At 43.6% G+C, this 21499-nt stretch overlaps 2 protein-coding genes across 5 annotated transcripts; one reads left to right on the forward strand and one right to left on the reverse strand.

The window, feature by feature from the left end:
• Nucleotides 1-4119: 4119 nt before the first annotated feature.
• Nucleotides 4120-9644, reverse strand: vgll4a (vestigial-like family member 4a). 3 transcript variants are annotated; one of them, XM_034537999.1, is made up of 6 exons: nt 9528-9644; nt 8749-8909; nt 7842-7992; nt 7278-7503; nt 6754-6868; nt 4120-6645 (listed from the first exon to the last, which is right to left on the reverse strand). In XM_034537999.1, the coding sequence occupies exons 2-6, from the start codon at nt 8828-8830 to the stop codon at nt 6446-6448; spliced, it is 774 nt and encodes a 257-aa protein (XP_034393890.1). In that variant the 5' UTR covers nt 8831-8909; nt 9528-9644; the 3' UTR covers nt 4120-6445. The 3 variants fall into 3 exon arrangements, with proteins under 3 accessions (XP_034393890.1, XP_034393891.1, XP_034393892.1); XM_034538000.1 differs by having other exon boundaries at nt 8749-8816; nt 9528-9615; XM_034538001.1 differs by lacking the exons at nt 8749-8909; nt 9528-9644 and adding an exon at nt 8533-8630.
• Nucleotides 9645-11818: 2174 nt separating this feature from the next.
• On the forward strand, nt 11819-19889 carry syn2a (synapsin IIa). 2 transcript variants are annotated; one of them, XM_034537942.1, is made up of 11 exons: nt 11819-12347; nt 17227-17284; nt 17376-17467; nt 17672-17828; nt 17924-18013; nt 18131-18193; nt 18341-18483; nt 18571-18645; nt 19239-19341; nt 19486-19632; nt 19755-19889. In XM_034537942.1, the coding sequence occupies exons 1-11, from the start codon at nt 12007-12009 to the stop codon at nt 19887-19889; spliced, it is 1404 nt and encodes a 467-aa protein (XP_034393833.1). In that variant the 5' UTR covers nt 11819-12006. The 2 variants fall into 2 exon arrangements, with proteins under 2 accessions (XP_034393833.1, XP_034393834.1); XM_034537943.1 differs by having other exon boundaries at nt 19767-19889.
• Nucleotides 19890-21499: the final 1610 nt, after the last annotated feature.

Raw genomic sequence — 21499 nt, forward strand, 5'->3', positions numbered from 1 at the left:
TCGCGGAAGTCGAAAAGGGAGAATCTGCAAAAAAATATATCAGAGTAGAAACCACCATAACGATTTCCTTCTAATTGCATCATTTCTTCTTCTTTCTTTTTTAGGGATGTTTTCCCCTATTGTAAAAGAGGCCAGCCCCTGTGGATGAAGAGCCAACGTGACACAGTATTAAATATATCGTGTCGCTTTTATTTCCTCCCGTGAGGCAACTCAATTGTCCTTTTTAGTAAAATCAATCTCTACTTTTATTTTTTTATGACTTAAAGATGAATGAAAAAAAAAAAAAAAAAGTGAGGGGTAAAGATTTCTATATCTGAAGCACATCTTTTTCATGTCTCGCACATCTGTTTTTTAACTAAAGTGAACCTCATTCATTCATTCATACCCCCCCCCCCCCCCCCCCCCCCCCCCCCCCACCCCCCCTTTGCTCTGTTTGGTTTTCAACATGAAGGGGAATGCTGAAGCAGATAATAATAATTCACTGTACAAAGTCTGATAAAACAATGTGATGGTGGAAGAGAAAAAAGAAAAAAAAACTCAGCAAGGAGCAATTTTTTTTCTTCTTCTTATTCTGTGCTGGATTGTTCTCTTTGATCTGGAGTGCAGTGAAAGGAGGGCATTATGTAACGTCTTCAGCACACACATGGCCGACTGTGTGACTGCCAAACCGGGGGGGGGGGGAGTGGTGATGGTGCGCTGTGGTAAAGGAGGAGAGGGGGGGGGGGGGGGGGGGGGGGGGGGGGACAGACTTGTGAGGGAAAAGCATCGCTGCTCCTATTGGGTGTTGGGTCACCTTCCTTATTAAGGCTGCTCAGCCACGCGGCGGTAACACGGGCCCCTAACCAGCCTCATAATGAGACATGAGAGGGGCCCCTTAGTGACGGGTTCAAACATGCGTCTGTTGCTAAGTGCCCCAAAAAAAAAAAAAAACACAAACTCAACGCACAAATCCTCTGCCGCTTGCCGTCGAGAGAGGACATTTGAATACTTACACTGGGTGGGGGGTGGGGTGGGGGGGGTTCCTGGTCTTGGAGGAGGACCAACAAGACGCATCGCCCCATCATTTGTACGCCCTAATTGGAAGGCAATTCATCTTCTTTTGGAGGAACGTCAAAATGGCAAGCGCGGGGTCATGTTATTGCACGGCAGATGGCCCAAATGAAATCAATCATTTAGAAATAAAATCAATAATATATACAAGTGGGATACTGTAAGCCAACTGTATCTGTGGGGGGAAATCGCTGGCTGCGTCGAAGCGCCATACGGGCCCCCAACACGCGGCAAAGCAGGTCAGAGATGGGAGTCGAGGTGGGCGCGCAGCGTAGAGGAGGCCTCATTAATGGGCCCCCTGACAAATGAATGCAACGACGAGGCACGCCACGCAAGCCGGCCTCATCATCATCATCACGAAGGCGCCGCCGTCTCAACTGAACGGGAGGGGGAAGAAGTGAGGGGAAGGCGAGGAGCGATCGGCGTAGAGTGTGTCGGCCCGAGAAAAAACGGAGGCTGACGCTGAGACGGCCTGACAGGGTCTGTTTCTGTTCAACCGCGAGACCGTTATCCAGAGTGACCCGTGTTGTCTTCCCGTCCCTCCACAAAAGGTTATGCCATTGCCAGCAGTCCACATGACACAATGGATGAGCCACAGTCGCCGGAGCCGAGAGAGACGCCGGTCGGGTCAGTCTTGGAAGTGCGTACCGAAGCCCCATGCACTCGATCCATACCATACTTATGGGTAAATCTGCATTGGATCCCAATGTCCCCACACACACACACACACGTTCTATACGACCTATAGTGAGGCTACGGCTGCGTTTTCCTCAGAGATGACGTGCTTGGTAATCGGGCGTGTTGGGCTGTCAGCTCAGGGTGCATGATCTTGCCAGCATGACTCAAGTCTGCCCGTGAGCTGCTTCCTGTGCCTGTGCATCTACTCCACTTGCTTGTATGATCTATTTTAGATTCTTTTGCCCAAGGACGTGTGTGTGTGTGTGTGTGTGTGTGTGTGTGTGTGTGTGTGTGTGTGTGCATCCTCGCAGCAGAGAGCGGCAGATATAAGGAAAAAGAGGAGGAAGGAGGAGGAGGGGAATAGATAATGTTCAAATAATCTACAGGCAATCATGCAAATTCCCCAGACATTGTGCACTCGGGGATGCTGCAGATATGTGTTTGGGGGGGGGGGGGGGGGGGGGGGGGCCGTAGCAGAAACAAATAATAAGCTAATCGCACATGTATGCAATGGGATGAGTTATAACTCCATACTGTGTTCGGAGCGCTCATAAAAAAAAACTAAAAACCGGAGAGCAGGACGGGGGAGGGCGGTGTTCAACACGTGTGCGTCTTGACCGTGTCTGAACGCAAGCAGAGTGCATCCCGTCACCACGACGACGACGACGAGAGGCAGCGACTCCAGCCCCGATGTCGTGCTCCTTGTGGCCTTCGCACACGGAGAACGGGCCAAGTCGAATTATTGGCGTGACCCCGATGCGTCATATCGATTCAGACACTGGTTTCACGTCGGCCTGATATCCGTGTGTGTGTGTGTGTGTGTGTGTGTGTGTGCGTGGATCTGCGATTGTTTCTTCTTTTTTGGGTTGTTGTGGATCTCCTCTCCGTAATCCCACAAGAGCAGGCTTCCTTGGAAGGCGCGGTGCAGCAGAAGCAGGGGGCATTGTGGTTGGTGAATGGCTGGGTCTAATCTCGTGGAGGCAGTGGTCTTATTGGAGGGGGCTTTTGAGCAGATTTGAGCCTGGAGGGGGGAGGAGGAGGGGGGGGGGGGGGGGGGAGCGGCAACGACCAAAAAGAAAAGGAGGAGAAAAAAGAAAAGAAAGATCTCTCTGTTCTAGTTTAAAGATTTTGCGTTATGAATGGTGCTCGACAAATTCAAAACGAGCCAAAAGTGGAGGTATACTCATTTCCATTCAGCCTTTAAGGGATTCTATTTTAATAGCCTAGAATTTAATCATGGACGTATGCTAATCACACACACACACACACACAATGTCACCAATACATAAATAAAATCTACAAAGACATTAAAAATAAAAGACTCTTGGATCATGTTGGGAAACATCTAATGTCTTTGCTAGCTTCACGTGCAAAAACTACATTTTCACATCAATAACCGACATATTGGAAGAAAAAAATAACTGCTGCATCCATATCAATCTTCCCAGAGTGATGACGCTCATGTCTTTTGTTTGATCTCCAGGGACTTGGGAGAATTTAGGGGGGGGGGGGGGGGGGGGGAGTGTGTAGAGTGGTTTAACACCGCCACCTGCTGGTTAGGGAGGGAAGAGACGAGCTAATCTCTGAATCCAATTACAGTCTCACAAGAATTATCAGTCACATTATCACATTTCCATTATCACATATTAATGCGGAGGGTGAATGCGTTCTAGGTCAACGCTGACAATCCACCCTTCTTTTTTTTCCTCCCCTCAGAAGTAATGGATTTTTTTTTTCTCCCCGGCAGCAATTATCCCGTCTTTTTGTCACCATGACGCCGAATCAACCAAAACATTAAAAAATGTTTTTAAAAAAAGGCCAACCGGGTCCAAAGAGGCTTTCGACTGTGTAAACAGACGTCAGCTGCTTGTCAACAACACACGGACTGGATATGTTTCACATGCACACACACACACACAGACATTAAGCAGAGAGAGGAAGATATTAAAATGCAGCCGTTTTTTGAGTAGTTACAGTAATATTGCAAATGGCATAACATTTAAAAGAGTATCTAAAGAGCAACAGTTCCTACTTTCTCACACACACACACACGCAGACACACACTGTAATCACAGATAGTTTAATTCCACTCGACGTCCAAAAGGAGGCAAATAATTAATATGTCGATAAATCAGTTAATTGTGCCGCTTGTCCAATGGAAGTAGAGATGACTCTTGATTGGACAACTCCAATTAGTGGAACCACTTCATTATTGACAATGTCAAACAAAAGACGTCTAATCTAATTTACCAATAACAGCATTTTGAGAAGATAAGCAAATGAAAACAACAAACCAAGCCTCTCATTGTGGGTCATTGTATGCCGGATGAATCTCCATCTCATCCCATCATGTCCGTTGATTACCAAAGAATTCTAAAAAACACACGATGGTAGGCTTTTGTTTGTTTATTTGGAAGAAATTAAGTACAAAACAGTGGCATTTTCTTCCAGAGAAATAAGGACAAAAAGTGAACAAGTGTTACTTTTTAATTTTCTTCTCTACGTGGATGACACCTGAAGCAGGACCGTGACCGTCTTTTGAGATACAGGTAGTCTAAATATAGCAATTAAATAACAAATGGACTAATACCCCAAACATATTACTGACAAATCTACTTGTGTCAAACAAGCAGATTCCATGATAATCCCTAAAACTTCCACTATGGTACACACTAAACAATAAGCTAAACAAACTCTTTAAACCGTTAGCACAGAAGTATTTTGATCAAAAGACCGTCGTGTTCCTGCACTTATTCATCATCGGAGAATTGTGGGAAAAAAAAATAACCAACCTTTAAGAAAGATTTCTTTAAAAGAAAAGAAAAAAAAAAGCATGGTTTTCCAAGATAATGAGCATCCATGCTACATACGAGTAAACTATTCTGAATAGAAACAAAATATCTATGATCATTCCGCGCGGCGCAATGATAGTCTTATACGAGTAAAATATATATTTAAAAAAAAAAAGACAGGGTGGCGTATGTAACAATTTTTAAAACTGGAGAATATTAATACAAAAAAAAAAAAGTAGGTTCTCGTGGACAGTTAATTGACATACAAAAAGAAAATCTGAATTTATAATACCACATCTTAAATCAGTGTTGACAAATAAGGTCACGCTACCATAAAAAAAAAAAAAAAAGACGACAGAAAAGGGTGAGAAATTAATGTGAACAAGACTCGAACTTTGTAATCCGCGAACACGTTTCTCCTAAACGAAAAAGGAACAATGTGGCAGCTCACACCATGACATCACCTGGATTTAAGAAAAGAAAAAGGACAAACATACTTGTCGTGCTTGCTAAACTAAACTGAAAGTGACCGACAAAGTGTCAGACAATCGTGGTGGAATGTTGTCGCCTGCTCGTGACATAAGGACACCCATGTTTTTAAGATGCATTTAAAATGTTAGTTTAAAAAAAAAAAAAATTTAAAAAAACGCTCCGTCATCGAAGCAACGGAGAAAATCCTCCGTTGTTCTCGTTACAAAAAAAGAAAAAGGACACAAATCCGCGTTGAGATTTCTAGGTGTCAGACCACGTTTTTTTTGTTGTTGCCAAAAAGTCAACATGAAAACTTATCGACGCGTTCCGAATAAATTAAAAAAAAAAAGCCGCTGATAAGACCGCTACCGAAGGTCCGATGTGTCCGTATTCAGTCGTGTGGAAAGCTGTAACATCCGGGTCCACAGGATAAGAAGCGACGCAGCCTTTTAAAAACTGCATTCAGACAACCTTTCCAGAGGCTGTGATTTGTAGACGGGTGCTTTAAAAAAAAAGTATACACACCTACAATATTAGTAATGAAAACCAGATACAAAAAAATATATCGAGTACAACTGTACCAGCAGTGAGTATTTTCTAAAAATGTTACAGATAAAAAATAAAATTCTGAGTAAATATATAGTATAGAATACGGTTTGTAATAGAAACCAGCTATTTGAAACATGCGTTCTAGTTAGACACATCTACTATGATTGATATTAGTTTACTAAGTAATCAGCCACAGTGAGCATATAGACAGGAAACTAAAATTATTCAGTTAACAGTGGATAAGTCCAGTTCAGGATCAGAAAGAAAACACGTTATTCTAGTGTCTTTAGGAGGGGGGAGCCTTAATTGCATTGTCACAATTTCCAAAACACATTTTGTTCCCACTGAAACAGGTAACCTGCGACCGCAAATGAGACCCTGTTGTCTTTTTCAAGTAATATAGATGTTAAAAAAAGAAGAAGAAAAAAAAGTGTGTTTTTAAAGAATGAAAAGACAATACAGACCAGAAATCTCTGGCTTACATGCTGCTGGTGAAAAGGCAGGGGATTTCTTTGGCTATCAAGGCAGGTGGAAGGCTCCTGAACACTTTGTGAATCTCATTATCATCATCATCGCAAGATCAAATCTCTGATTGTACAGTTTCCACAACTAACGTCGTCAAAAAACCCGGCTACAGCAAACTTTATTTTTCTCTTCGTCCAATTTCAAGCATTGCTCCTAAAAATGCTTAGGATGGGTAATGTGCAGAAGTCAAATGTCCATGTATGTACCTGTATGTATACGACCTTGAGGTCCTCGCGGGGAACACCGCGTGAGCACCATATAATACATTGTTCTTGGCTCGGGGAAGTAAATGCTTGGCAAGAAATGACCGCGGGCAAATCTCCACTCTCGTCCGCAAACTCTAAAAAGGGAAATGATTGTAATGTTTACTCCCCTCTGCTTCATGGATCTGCCTCGGGGGTTTGACGACCCCCGTCCTTAGCCTTGATTTGGAGCCAGGCGTCTCCCAGCGCCTTGGCAAAGTGGTCGTCCACCGAGCCCGTGATGGACACCGAGTTGGACACGGCCTCCGCTTCTTTGTAGTTTTTGCCGAGGCTGCGACGGAAGTGCTCCTCAATCACAGGATCGCATTCTGTGTTAGCTGAGACAACAATATGCATGGGGGGGGAGACAAAAAACCCTGGTTAACACCAAGCGATGTCATACTACTTTCTAGGCGTTAAGATTACAGGGTGCATATTGTAATTACCATTGGTCTTCATCTGATCAGCAGGCGGGCTGGGGGAACAGCCATTCATGTGGCAGTGCGAGAGGTTACAATTGCGGTTGCTCGCTGGGGCACAGGTAATAACGGAGGGACGATTCTAGAGGTGGGAACCAAAAAAAAATAATACATACAATCAGCGAACAGACTCAAGTGTTGGTGCAGCCCTTATTGAACTCCTTGAGGACGTACAAAATAAAATCGGCACTGCTAGATGCAGACATGTATGTTTAAAAAAGAATAGAAAAAATGTGTGCGAACGCTTAACAAAAGCAGGACCAAGAATAGGAAATGCAGAAAGATGAGAAGCATTCACGAGGTGGGCAAATCACGCCCGCAGCAGGCGGAAAATATGGGGTTCTCGCGGACACAGCGAGCATGAATAGTGCTATAATTTATCCAAACATAAAAAAAAACACACTTTTATAAATCGATACCTCATTTAAAAGCTTTCATTCTCGTCACTGTGAACTGTGAAGTTTGTGTACCTTCCGTAAGTGTTGACGTACCTGCTGCCGCTCCGCAGTCCCGCCAATGACGGACCTCTCTCTGGGCCCGACGACAATGTCGTGGCTGCTTTTGGTCAGAGCCAGAGGCTGGTCTACAGCATAGCTGGAAATGGAAGCGTACAGGTGGTTCCCATGGAGACCGTTGGGGGAGGAAGTAATGTGCTCCACGGGAGTGTGGCCGAGGCTCCAGTGCTCATTACGATTGTCTCCAGCAGAGGGACGGGCCCTAGACAAAGAGAACAAAATTACATTTTATACCACCAACGGTTTCACCTTTTCAGAGACAATTCATACACCAGATGTCACATTTCATGTCCATGAACAGATGTTTGTCTTTTTTTGTGCGCAACCCATTCGTCATTGGCGGCATCTCTCAGAATTACTTTATTATACGCATGATTTCCATCTTGCAGACTTTATTGTGCCAGTAATCTAAAGTTGTCTCTTAAAATCATGACACCTTAGAGCCTGGAGGTGGTCTTTGCATTCCACCAGAGTTAAGAATATAAGGTTATGCTCCGATTTTTGTTTCATAATCTCATCACTCTTCTTTTAGGCACTTACAGCTGAGTGGCAAACAATCTGCTCATTTTGGTAATGTGGTCGTCGTCACAGTTGATTCGGTCGTCCATTTGTTCTTCGCCATACTTCCGTTTGCTTGGGCAGTGTGGAGGAGGACCAGTTATCTTGGGCTGGGAGGGTGTCCTGGACTCATCTGTGGGAAAGAAAATCAGCAGAACTAATTATCTAAAAGTACAAAACTAAAAAGTTCCCCTAAAAATGTTTCATTAAAATGCAACCTGGCCAGGGCATACATTCACGCAATCATTAGTTAACCAGATGTCCAGTTCCTGGAAAAGGCAACTAAACTGTTATCCAGATCACCCTACCGACACCCCAAATATGGAAAGGTGAGCGCTTTGTCTAGTTTTCAGGTATACAAAATCGATTTCTGAAGACAGCCTCGATTGGAAAGTCAAATCAATTTAGCAACGTAGGAGAGTCATTTACTATTGTTGTAAAATCAACTCCTTAAAATTGTGAAAATACTTGTTATTATATATACTATATATACTATCATGTTATTGTCCATATAGCTCTGGCAAAACTGAGTTTGCAATAAAATATTTGAATGTGGACATTTTATAACTATAAATAAGAGGTTTTGAGGTAAAAACATACAATATAATTGATTACAGTATTTCTAGTATTAAAAATCTAAGTTATAGTCTTCTTAACACAAAGACGTACAGACCAGGAGTCACTTTATAACCAGTTAAATGACACATTGCGGACTCGAGAAGGTTCGCTCGTCTTCAGCCGGAGAGTTGGAAGAAGTTAAGTCACAAAAAAAAAAAACACGGAGGAAGTGACGCTGCTTACGTCAATTGGGGAAACCCGCAGCTTGTTAAGTTCCACAAATAAGTTAAGTAAACTAAAATAAAACACACAGGAACAACGATGAACTAACCTTCGTAGTGCAGTCTCCCGATGTTATTGTTCATCTTGTCCAGGAACTGAGAGTTCAACAGGTCCATTCTAGTGAAGAGCATTTACACGGACAGGCTCGTTGCTAACATCGGTGTTAGCAAAAAAAAAAAAAGACACCAGCGACAAAAACACGTTTATATCCTGGAGAGGAGAAGAAAAAGATCGTAAACGTGGCTTTTATTTGAAGCAAGTTTGATGTAAAACCGTCCCCTTGACGTTAGCAGTTTACGTTAGCCGACTGACGTTGACGTTAGCGGTTAACCATAGCTTGTTGGCGTTTACGTTAGCGGTTAACGTTAGCTGACGGACGGTTTACGTTAGCGGTTATCGTTAGCTGGCGGACGTTTACGAGGCTAGCTAGCAGCTACACACGTAACTACGGTGGAAGCTAACCTTCCCAGTGTTAAACTTCCGTTTTATACTGCTCGCGTTATGCTAGTTTATATTAGTTATATAATAAAGTTACAATTGCTGACTTTGATGGCCTTTTACTATAGTTTGTTATCGTTACAGCGGCTTAGCTAACAAACTAGCCGGTTAACTTTAGCTACTTACGCTAGCTAAGTTAAGCTAACTTACTCCCCAACTTCGTAGCTAGTTACTTGTTCGCTTGAAAGGTCCCAAAATTCAACCGACGTTGACGACGCTTAATAAACGTTGAGACAAACGTTATACGCCCGGCGAAGCCAGTCTGGGACACCAACAAAACAATTCAGAAGAAGCGTAACCCTTCAAAAAAAATAATGAATGTTCACTCACTTCATCAACAAGACTTAGCTTTACGGCCACAACATCACCATGGTTAGCGCAGCTCGCGTTCACTGCGCCTTCACGCAGCGCTAGTGCTTCAAACAAAAGAGTGGAGGGCGGCCCGAGCAGGGACGAAAGGCGAACGGGTGGCGGTCCGTTTACAATTGATCAAGAGTTTATCAAACAGTTCAATATTTAACTGCCCCCAACTCTATACAAAGCATATTTTAAATAACTTTTAACTGACATGCCTGGAATTAGAAATTAAAACATGTTGTATCTGTGTAGCTGTAAGTGAATAACACAAATGCATGTAGTCATATCTTATTTATCTTCATTTTGTGTTCTCTATAATATGAAATGTTATTTGTCTACAGGTGGGAGGCACACATAAGCCCTCTTCCTGCACTGTGATATTATTTATCCTTGTTTGAGTGTTTTTTTAAAAAAATGGTGGAAAATGAACTCAACTAAAATGATTAAATTAGGGGGATGTACGGTTGTATAGACTTATAATTCCACCCAAGGGGAGGTTCGTTTGGATGTTCACTACACCACTACTACCAGCTGATGTCACCCTAGTATCCATGCAAAATATTCTGGACATGATGCTGCAGCTTTTCTCCAGCCACTATGCCAGTACTATTTGAGACATTTATTTTTATCCAGAAAAAAAATCCCCAATGTTCCTCAAAACAGAAGAGTAACCGGGCAGAGTGACAGTACAATTACAATAGGAAGAAACCGAATGGCAATATTATAGTGGAAACATACAAGCTATAATTAGCTGTAATTCGTCACTGTCATGGATTTTTAAAAAACTCCACTATTCATGAGAAGCTGAGCTTTGAAAAATGGTATTATTAATTTTTGTGTGTGTGTGGATGTTTTAATATTATATTACCAATTCTATCTTCTGTTCCATTTGCTAGAAAAATCTGCTTTTTCTTTGTACTGTGTGTGTTTTATTCATTACGTACAATAAGTAAATAATTCCATCCCCAAATGTGTGATGTCACACGAATATACATACAGATATATTTTACTGGAAACATATATAAAATATACATAAAATGTACAGGTTTAGAAATAATAGCAGCAGAGTAATGGCAAAAAGTAATTTGGACAAAACATTAATTTACATTTAAAGAGATCAAACAAATACCTGGATTACATTTTGTGTACAGTGCATTATATTTTCAATATCCTAGCTTTAGACCAAATATTGTTAATTTTTATTTATAAAGTGTCCACAAGTTCAACTGTAGGGTTGAGTCTTTTCTTTATGCAAGTAGCCTGATGCTATATTTACCACATTTGTATCTAATCACCTATTATCCAGCAGCAGTGGCCGGATAACTCAGTGTTTCCCGTTTGTGTGCTTCAGATTTGCATGAACTCCTTCGCCCCTTGACCAAATTTGTGGTAAGCAGGGTTGAATCGATCAGTATTGATCTGTTTTCTTTGTGTGTGTGTACCAATTAAATTGATAAAACAGCAGCCTATTCATGCATCATAAGTACCAGTGACCAGTCTGTTTACTCTGTCATTTTTTGGGGGTGCAAAATTAGTAATGAAGTTGTTCTTAAACACGTTTTCAAAGATATCTACTTTTCATCAATTATTTCGTGAAGTAGCAGATCATTTAGTACCCCCAAACAAATATATTGTCAGCAGTGTTTTCGTGCTATTATTTAGAGTTCATGTTTAAATGGAAACGTAACAGCAGATAATGATAAACGTTGCACCCACATTGGACAAGTGCTGCTGCGGTAAAGCATGATTTATTTATTTTTGGGGAGGGGGGGGGGATTATAATAAATAACTCAAGTAGCTAAATACGGATCGATAAATCAATTAAGAGAGTTTTTTTTTACTGCATGCATTTGTGCCTCGGGGGAACTGCTGCTCACGTCCTCTCATTCAACATGGCCCACTAGTCCAAACAGCCATTTTAGATTTCAAGGCTGCGTTTCACACAAGCAGAGAAAAAAAACACTGTGCGTGGACAAGAGGGCAGAGAACACGCGAGGAACGGAGGGAGGATGGCGACGAGGACGCCGTGCTCTATACCCTCTCGCACTTACATTGGAAACTCCTCTATTTTACATGCAGCAGCGGTTCAAACAAGCATGTGAGGCGGTAGGGGAATGGGGGAGGGGTAGAGAAGGCAGGCAGGCACACACCAGTGAGAGTGGAGAGAGGAGAGAGGACGAGATGAGGGAGGAGAGACACAGCCTGGGCATCGTTTGCAACGCTCGAGGAAAGACACAGGGAGAAGGCGATTGGTCGAGTCAGAGCGACGCGTCATCGCCATAGTGAGGGGGAGCTCTGAGGATGCTCCGCTGAACTGGGTGGGAATACATTCGCTGGGAGTTTGCATTGAGAGCTCGGCCATTATCAGCCGCACACTGGGAAACAGGGGGACTCCTTCTCTGCAGAATCATTTTTCCACACCACTCGGTGTCTCGTTGACTCCACCGCAGCCATGAATTATCTGCGTCGGCGTCTCTCGGACAGCACGTTCATCTCCAATCTGCCCAATGGCTACATGACCGACCTCCAGAGGCCCGACGGCGCTCAGCCTGCACCACCTGCCTCCGTCTCCCCCGCCAAGTCTCCCACCGCGGGTCCCACTCCCCCGGCCACTTCCCCTGCTCCGGAGAGGAAACCCCCGTCGTCTCAGTCCAGCGGAGCGGGCTTCTTCAGCTCCATCACCAACGTTGTGAAGCAGACAGCCGCGTCGGCAGGGCTCGTGGAGCAGAGCCAAGTCACGACGTCCAAGAAGTTCAAGATTCTCCTGGTAATTGACGAACCCCAGCAGGAGTGGTAAGACGATACGTTGCTCTTCGGATCGTCTCTGGGGCTGTGGTGTTGTTTTTTTGTTTGCTCGTCCTTCGCTTCGTTGATTTCTCTCCACGTGACTCCTTCGATGTGGCGGTGAGGTAAAGGGTTAAAGAACCACCGCGGAAGCAACATGCATCATGCGCCCTGCAGACGAGAACGGGGCACTTGTGCTGGGGTTTGGCGGTGCGGTCCATTGATTCTCAGCGGTAATGACATCACAGCGAGGCAGATGGTTTCTAATGTCTTCTATTCCGTCTGGGCTTTTCTGTGGCATTGTTTTGTTGTAGATATTGGAGAAATATAGAAAGTAGGGTTTTATGACAGCTGCCTGTAAAAAAAAAAATACTATATGGTCCAAGATTGTTAGCATTTTTTATGTATTGTGGTGTTTTGCCATTTAAAAAAAAAAAATAGATGTTCCACAGGTTGTGGGGAATGTGCATCGTTTATTTGGAAGTGTTTTAAATGCTGCAGTGCTTTCCCTTCATCAGTGGGGTTTCCCCCTGCTCGCTGATAGGTCACATGACATGCCCTGTACATGATTGTGACTGGCACATGGTGCATATTGGTTCCATTAGCTGATTAGTGGTGCTTGCAGGGGATGGGTAACTAAAAAAAAGAAAAAGGAAATAGCACCATCCGCATGGTTATATGTCTGAGATGGGACCATTGTGTCGTTACTGTTAAGAGTACGGGCTTACGTTAAGGCGTTTAAGTCCTGGGTGGATCTTACTCAGAGGTAGCTTTAAACAAGTCTGACTGGGGTGCAGAATTAAAGTGCTCCGAACGAGCGCGCACACAAGATTTAGAGCTAACTATTTGTTTTGAGGGCGATATCATAAGTTCTCTAATGTAAATAATGTGGTAATTCTATCCGCACACAACAATCAACACTTTGTTTGCACAGCTGACATATTTTTTCACAGCAGTGCATGAGTGTGTGTGTGTGTGTGCGTGTGTGTGTGTCTCTGGAGTTGTGCAGCTGGATATCTCGCATATTTGCCCAATCCGTCTATGTGACTTGCATTGCCTCCCTCCTGCATGACCGGCATGAAAACAAACAAATGAAACGTATCACACCAGCGGGATAACTAGACTCAAACTAACCGAAACCAAAGAACAAGCAACAACAACTGCAGCAGCAGCAACAAGAACAACAACAAAAGAAAAAAGACACAATGTTTGACTACTTATTGTTGTACGCATGTGTTTTGTGTGTGTTTTATCTCTTTGGGGTGGATGAATGGGTTTCCTGTGAGGGGAGAGAGCACAGTATTTAACATGGAGGATAGGAAGGGAAATAAAAAAATGTATAATAATAACTACAATGCGGGCCCAGGGCAGGAGGGTCAGGGCAGAATTTCCTGTATTTATTTATTTATGATCTATAACGCCTCCCTAATGTGCAGCGCATAGAGACTTCCTTCACACTGGACCGTGTGCTGGCTTTGTGGACTCTCTGGGCTTTCACGCGGCATGGAAAATAAAATCTGAATTTGAATCTACGTCCTCTTACTTTAAGCATCGGATGACATCATCAGTTGGACGTGAAGTGAAATTAAGTAATGTGCCGTCTTGGAATCCATCCGCATGCAAGGTCTCACATGAAGGTTAATATGTCGTCTGCATCTGGAGGCCACGGGGCCGGGCTTAAGATACATATACAGCTCCTAAAATTGCCCCTAAAACACAACACACCCAACTAACCGAACGATGTCTTCAGGGCGTTGCACTGCCCACTTATCCTGTTTATGTGAGCAGGACCGGCCGTGTATATAACAGCAAACCGTTGATCGATATTAATAAGATCAGACCCCCTCGATGCCAGCCTTTTTGCTCCAGGAAGCCGCTTGTTGAGGAACACGGATTGCAGCGCGGTTCTGGCATTTAAACTAAAAACCATGTCATTCCCCAAAGGTCATCGTCACAATTGAGAACATATCGAGTGGGGTCGAGCGGCGAGCGATATGGTTCTTTCATGCTCCATTGTCCTCCTCTCTGTCTGCGCTTGACAACGTCGGGATGTGAAGTAGCGCCTCTGTATTTGATCAAAAAATGTCAAGTGCGCTGACATTTGTTTGCGAATGCCTTATCCAACGCGACGCCCCGTTCATTGTGTTTCACGGATTTCTCGCTTCCTTCGTATATATAATACACATCCACTCGGGAGGATGGTGACAAAAGGCCTCGTTCAAAGGGGCTTCCTCTGTCTGAGCGCCGCATCTATTTTTCATGGCCGGCTCAACATCGCCGCGTCGAACACAAGGTTTTGGTTTGTTTTGGTGGCCTCCGTGCGACCTTTGACCCAGTGGTCGTAAGTCACCGCGGAGTCCTGTGTGTCACCACTGTTGTAAAAAGGTATCGGGGGCTGTTAACTATAATAGAAAAACCAAATACCACGTGCTACATGCTTTTGTATTCAGGTCTCACGGAGGCAGAAACATATATCCAATGTAGCTGCTGGCAAGCTATGAGAAGATGAAATGCGTCTTTAATTTCCACGCAGGTTTTTTTTTTGCCGAGCAGCTAGAATCCTCTGTAACGTTTGCACACCTGGAGTGCGACGGCTCGTTTATGTGCTGTATCTCTATTTTTGTTTCATGTTGCCGCAAATGGATGCCAGAGTGAGGAGCACCGGTGGCCCCCGAGACACGCTGAATGAAATCAGGAAAAAGCCCTTCAGACTAATTGCATCTGGCAGATGGCTCGACCATCAGCATCTATTTTTCCGTTCTAAATGAGTCAAATCCCAGATGATACATATATATATATATATATATATATATATATATATATATATATATATTTATTTATTGAGAGAGAAATTCTGTCTTTGCAAATGGACGCCAGCTACCAGTAACACACGAGGATCATCTTAGCGTCTGAGATGATTTCACTATTACTCACAAACATGTCCAATGTTCACAGAAGAGTCTAAATGCTAAATGCAATTTTAGCATCAGCCAGATCAAGAAAACAGAGAACGTTAATATCAGTATTTGAACTATAATTAGGACGTTGTTGTGTAACAGGTCGTGTTGAGCCAAATGAATAACTGTGTGAGTTACAGTACATAAGTTCCCCCTGTCTTACCGATCAGACTAATGGCCGACATTTTAAACAAGGGGCTTGGATTTCTTTTATTCAGTGGGGGGGGGGGGGGGAGGGATTGTACTGTGAGCTTAACCTTATCCAAAGATGACTCTCATGTGAGAGTGAATATCAAGCAGACATTAAAAATTCCCCGCTGGCCGAGCTCCCGCGGTGAGTCATCTGAATAATAAGTTGATAAATTTGATAAATTTGAATGAAGTCGCTTCATGTTTTTTTTTCTCGTGTCGATATTGACTTTTGACGTTTCTCCTCTCATTTAATTAAAGTCAAGCGGACCCGCATTGATTCTTACACGTGAACGAGTCGACATGTGGATGAGCAGTTATGGGCTCGGTGCCCACAGAGGCTCTCTCCAGTTTTAAGGCCAGTACGATATCATGGCAAAGGGAGAAATATTGCTCAAATCCGTTGTTTTTTTTTTTTTTGGGGGGATGAAAGCTAGATTTTAACCCGGAGGAGCTGGATCCATGCATATTAATGAATTAGAAGTAATGGCGTGCTCTCTGAACGTGGGGGCCTCCACGCTGAGCTCTGCAGAGTGATGTATCACACCGATCAGACCAAACGCACCGCTCCCTCTGCACAACCAGTCCCCGCGCTGACTTTAGATTAACATTTAAACGGAAAAATAAAGTTTTTTAATGCCCCCCCGTCTCATGTGTTTGTTTCTCTACGGTGGTGTTTACACAGTCTCCAGCACTGAGCTCGGAGCACACTCTGCTTTTTTCATTTTTCTCAGATGTATATTCTGTTTTCCTTCCACAGACAAATAGATAGTTAAGCCAATTAGATTGGGAATGAATTATTCAGCTTTATCTGGGCGCCAGGTTAGCAGGACACGTGACTGATGAGAGCTAAGAGGAAGACGAAGCGAGCGCTCCCCCCACCCGCCACCCAGCAGGTCGTCTCAATGTAGACACACAGAAACGTGGACGTTCTGCAAATCCTGTTTGGGTAAAATGGGTTTCACAATGTCCTTCATCACACCAATTGACACACACACACACACACACACACACACACACACAGTTGCACGGCAGCAGATGGCACCTGAAAAACGAAAAGGGAGAGTTCTGTTTTTGAGCCCCGATTAGTATATTGACTTAGATCTCCCAAGTGGTTCATACTGCTTATGTTGCCCAGGCCCAGCCCCGGCCACATTAGTGGAGGAAATCAAACGCACCGTTTTACACAGATAATTATTGTGCGTGGCTTCTGCGGCGGCTTAAGTGCAACAACAAAAAATGTCCACTTATGTCCGGTAATTAAAAGGGAGGGGAAAAAAAGAATATAAGGACCCAAGCCAGAAAGACGAGAGACGCTCTTTTTAAATAAAAGAAAAGAAGAAAAAGTGCTGAATCACAAGTCATGACAAGTGAAGCCATTTGCTAAATAGGAATGTCACCTCACTGTGTGTCACAGCCTGTGGACCAGGCAGTCATTGCATGTGTGTATGTGTGTGTGTGTGTGTGTGTGTGTGTGTAGGCCTTTTAAAGATGAAAAAGTGTTGTAATATTTTATCGCTGTTCCCTCGTTGGCAGATTGAAGGGAGCAAGTGGTGGAGAGGCTGAGTATCAGCAGTTTGAAGGAGGGCGCATGTGGGAATGTGTGTTAATTCATATTCCAGGTTGCTGTCAACGCTACATTGATACTTGGATTGGTGATCAATTGGAAAATCTCTATTTTCCGGGAATATCCTCATTCTGTTTTTTGAATGTAATAAATTGCTTCTGTTTTTTTAAATCAGGGCGAAATTGTTCCGGGGAAAGAAAATATACGGAGATTACGACATCAAAGTGGAGCAGGTACGTTTTTTTGCCAAAGTGTTATCCATTTAAAAAAAATACTCCGTAAGCACTCTGTCCTCACACACATGTGGAATCATTGACTCCTCAGGCTGAATTCAATGAAATCAACGTTGTGGCTCACGCCAACGGGACCTGCAACGTCAACATGCAAGTCCTCAGAAACGCCACCAAGGTTATCAGGTGAGAGGCACTTACACACACACACACACACACACACACACACACACACACACACACACACACACACACACACACACACACACAGTCAAGAATTAGCATTGTTAAATCACGTTTCCACCCACAGTGCTGACTGATTGACCCACATTGCCGCCATCACTCGTTAATTTAGTTTTTTCCTCTGCTATGATTTTCATTTTTTTCCAGGTCATTCAAGCCAGACTTTGTCCTCATCCGTCAACATGCCTTCAGTATGACCCTGAATGAAGATTTCCGCAACCTGGTCATCGGTCTGCAGTACGGAGGCGTCCCGTGCATCAACTCGCTCGAGTCCATCTACAACCTGTGTGACAAGCCGTGGGCGGTAGGACGCTCACAATAACGACGATCTAATTCTCTTTCCATCTGTCACGTAACTGTAATTTGTTCACATTCTTTTGTGTGTGTGTGTGTGTCCAGTTCGCCCAACTCATCAACACCCACAGAAAGCTGGGTGCGGAGAAGTTCCCCCTGATTGAGCAGACGTTTTACCCAAACTACAAGGAGATGGTGAGAATTCGCTTTTTCTGTCGCATTCAAAAGATTGTTTCCAATTAGTTTTTGTTAATTTGCAAACGTGAGATGAAAGTATGAAGCAGGATATAAATTAGAACGTTCTTCCTTTAGGTGAGCATGCCGTCCTTCCCCGTTGTCGTGAAGATCGGACACGCCCACTCCGGTATTGGAAAGGTATGTATTTCTTCTCGCAGTAATATGAAAGAAAGCATCAATTTGTTTTTTGATATAAATCTTGCTTTTCTTTTTGAGAACTTTAGCCGTATTAAATATTCAACTGATTGAAGCGCCACAACGCTCGCTTCTGTCTCATGTGGACAGGTGAAGGTGGAAAATCACAGCAAGTTCCAGGACATAGCCAGTGTCGTGGCTCTCACCCAGACGTACACCACCACGGAACCGCTCATCGACTCCAAGTACGACATCAGAATCCAGAAGATCGGCACCGACTACAAAGCCTACATGTATGTACACTCACGCTTCTGCTGCTCCAGCGCCACGAGTAAATGAGAATCTAAAACCGTTGCGTTTTATATGTTCGCTCGCCGCAGGAGGACGTCTATATCTGGGAACTGGAAGACCAATACCGGCTCGGCTATGCTGGAGCAGGTGGCCATGACTGAAAGGTGAGTGGAAGAGGGAATCCGATGGAGAGGGCATTTGCGTCGGCCGACCCCAGAAGTTAGCATCGCCTTGGTTCCCTCGACAAAAAAGGCCAATTGGATTTTTCCATTGAGTTTTGTATTATTGCAGAAAAAAACCCATTTATGATTTCAATGAGTCTGTGAAGGCGAACTAGACAGCGTGATGGCGATTTGTAGTCTAATTTAGCAAAGACACGTAAAAGACTCAAAGTTCCTCGATAGGAATATCTACTGACGTATTTCATATTGTAGAACAAAACATTAGAATACCTCAAGCTGGGCGTCAACCGCAGACTTATTTCAGGCCTCTGACCCCAAAAAAAACATTAAAATAACCATCGACTTCCAAACAACTGAAAATAATTAACCGATTTGCGGCTTTTTGGACTCATTTCCTGGACCACTCTACGCCCCAACACAAAGACAAATGTTTCAACGTGTTGGTTGCAAATGATCTCAGGTGCATTGAATATGTCACGTGCGGAATACTAGCGACTCCTGGTGTGTCGACCCGTCTTCGAGTGCGATTGCCTCATGATGTGGCAACTGGTTCTGAGTCATGCGTTGGTGTTCAGGTACAAGCTGTGGGTCGACACCTGCTCAGAGATCTTCGGGGGCCTGGCTATTTGCGCAGTCAAAGCCATCCACGGGAAAGATGGCAAAGATTTCATCACAGAGGTAGGGGTCTCGGATAATCCGGATTTTTTTGAAAGCCTGCAACGAATGAACCTGGTTGCTTCGGGGTCAAATAATTCAATACATATACATGTGTAAAGAAATAAGTGTGACATGTGTGTCTCTCTCTGCTCTAACCATCCTCAGGTGGTGGGCTCTTCTATGGCCCTGGTTGGGGAGCACCAGGCCGAGGACAGGCAGCTCATCGCAGACATGGTGCTGGCAGAAATGAACCAGTCAGCGGAGAAGGAAGCCAATGCTCCCCCGAGACCCACCACCATACAGCCATCCCAGGTATGGGTGTAACACATGTCGGTTTAGCATCATTGTTGACACGCTATCGAGATAATCGAGCGACAATCTCCAGTTGTTGTTGTTGTTGGGGTGAATACGATCGCCTCTTTTGTCGTTTTCAGGGAGCCGGCCAGAAGGGAGAGATCGCCGGCGAGCTCACTAAAAATGGCGCCGGGCACCCGCCTCAAGGTTGCCTGCAGTACATCCTGGACTGCAACGGCGTCGCCGTGGGTCCGAAACCAGTCCAGGCCAACTGAGCCAATCCGGGAGAAGAAAGCGAGGGAGGTCTCAAACTCTAGATATATATATATATATATATATATATATATATATATATATATATATATATATATATAACGACGACGTTAACGTTAGCTGAACACAAGTGTTTGAGGACGCTAACGTAGCTAGAATCGGATTCTCGTTGGCGTGAGCTCGGCGTGAGCTCGGCGTGAGCTCGGCGCTCGCCCCGTTCTGTGTTTTTTTTATTTTATTTTTTTAACTCTATGCAGTGTCAAAGTGTACTGTCTACTCGTGGACCTGTTTGTGTGCTTGTATAGGTCGCCTACGTTTCGGTAGCTGTGGTTTTCTCTTCTTCCTTTGGGGCCGTTGTTGATGTAAAAAGCAGATTGTGCCTACACCCCCAGTGCTGCTCTGTGCTACCTGTTTGACCCCAGCTATGAATCTTTTATTTGCACTCCCCACCCACCCCCCATGCCTATTTTTTCTGTTTTCTATTTTTCGGTGTGTACCCTTTTTAGATATATTGTTCAAACGTGCAGTTTGAAGTTTGTGTATATATCAGTATGTGTACAGTGCGTATGGCTGTAGTGGTGATTATTTTTTCATACTTATACTAATAAGATATTTATTTTGGTTTTTGCATGATCGATACAAAGGAAGGTGCAAGTCAGTTATTAATGTGTGGGATGTTTATGTAACATGAGTTCCCCGTGATTCAATGCATTGTCATAAGAAATGCATATTTGTATAAGTTCTCCACGGGATACACGTATTCATTACCAAACAGTGTGTGTGTGTGTGTGTGTGTGTGTGTACACACAGACACAATGCAGACATACACAGCGTGTGGCCTTTCGTAGAGTTAATTTTTACATCGATATTGTCGCGATGTCACCAAAAAGATAGAGGAAAAAAAAAAAGATTATTTAGAGCGAGGATACTAATAGATGGACACATAATAAATAGTACAAATTAGATTTATTAAAGATTTTATGACGTAGGATGTTGTGCAGGTGTCTGCACACACAACTTAAATATATTTATTTTGAACCAAAGAATCAACGATTTACTTTCAATCGGTCTTTGCACATTAGTGTAAATATGAGGGGACGGTTATTACTCCACGGCGTTCCTAGACAATACTCTGAATTAAAAATGTTTTTTATTATTATTATTTATTTTCGTGAGTGTGTGTGGGGGGGGCAGATATTACGGTCGATAACCGTAATATCTGCCCCCCCCACACACACACACACAACCTTCCCACCCGCTGTGGCCCTCACACTGGATATCGGCTCCTAGTGGTGTTGCCATGACAACAATGCAAGTGTTCTAAGATCGGACACGGTGCCCATTCAGAGATTCAACACTTCCCGTGAGTCGATGGAAACGTGCAATACAGATCTTTTAGTTTTTTTAACCTCAACGACGCGTTTATTTTAAAACCAGATCTTCCATTGGATTAATTCAAAAAGCTATAGTCATCCGCACGTTGAATTGTTTTAAAAAAATAAAATAAAATCACTCGGTTGTTGTTGTCCGGTGGCTTTTTTCTTCTTTTCTTCTGGAGGCCATTTTCATGCATCAAATACGCTAAATGGTGAAACAGCTAAAAAGCAACCAA

Source organism: Cyclopterus lumpus, chromosome 7 (genome assembly GCF_009769545.1).
Source record: "Cyclopterus lumpus isolate fCycLum1 chromosome 7, fCycLum1.pri, whole genome shotgun sequence".
Classification (NCBI taxonomy): domain Eukaryota; kingdom Metazoa; phylum Chordata; class Actinopteri; order Perciformes; family Cyclopteridae; genus Cyclopterus; species Cyclopterus lumpus.

Excerpts from the sequence above, each read along its gene's own strand:
- vgll4a (XM_034537999.1), bottom strand. The coding sequence starts at position 8,830 with ATGCTCTTCACTAGAATGGACCTGTTGAACTCTCAGTTCCTGGACAAG. Across the intron at positions 7,993-8,748 it reads CGGGAGACTGCACTACGAAG|ATGAGTCCAGGACACCCTCC; the intron begins GTTAGTTCATCG and ends TCTTTCCCACAG. Across the intron at positions 7,504-7,841 it reads AGATTGTTTGCCACTCAGCT|GGCCCGTCCCTCTGCTGGAG; the intron begins GTAAGTGCCTAA and ends CTCTTTGTCTAG.
- syn2a (XM_034537942.1), top strand. The coding sequence starts at position 12,007 with ATGAATTATCTGCGTCGGCGTCTCTCGGACAGCACGTTCATCTCCAAT. Across the intron at positions 18,014-18,130 it reads ACCCAAACTACAAGGAGATG|GTGAGCATGCCGTCCTTCCC; the intron begins GTGAGAATTCGC and ends TTCTTCCTTTAG. Across the intron at positions 18,646-19,238 it reads CAGGTGGCCATGACTGAAAG|GTACAAGCTGTGGGTCGACA; the intron begins GTGAGTGGAAGA and ends GTTGGTGTTCAG.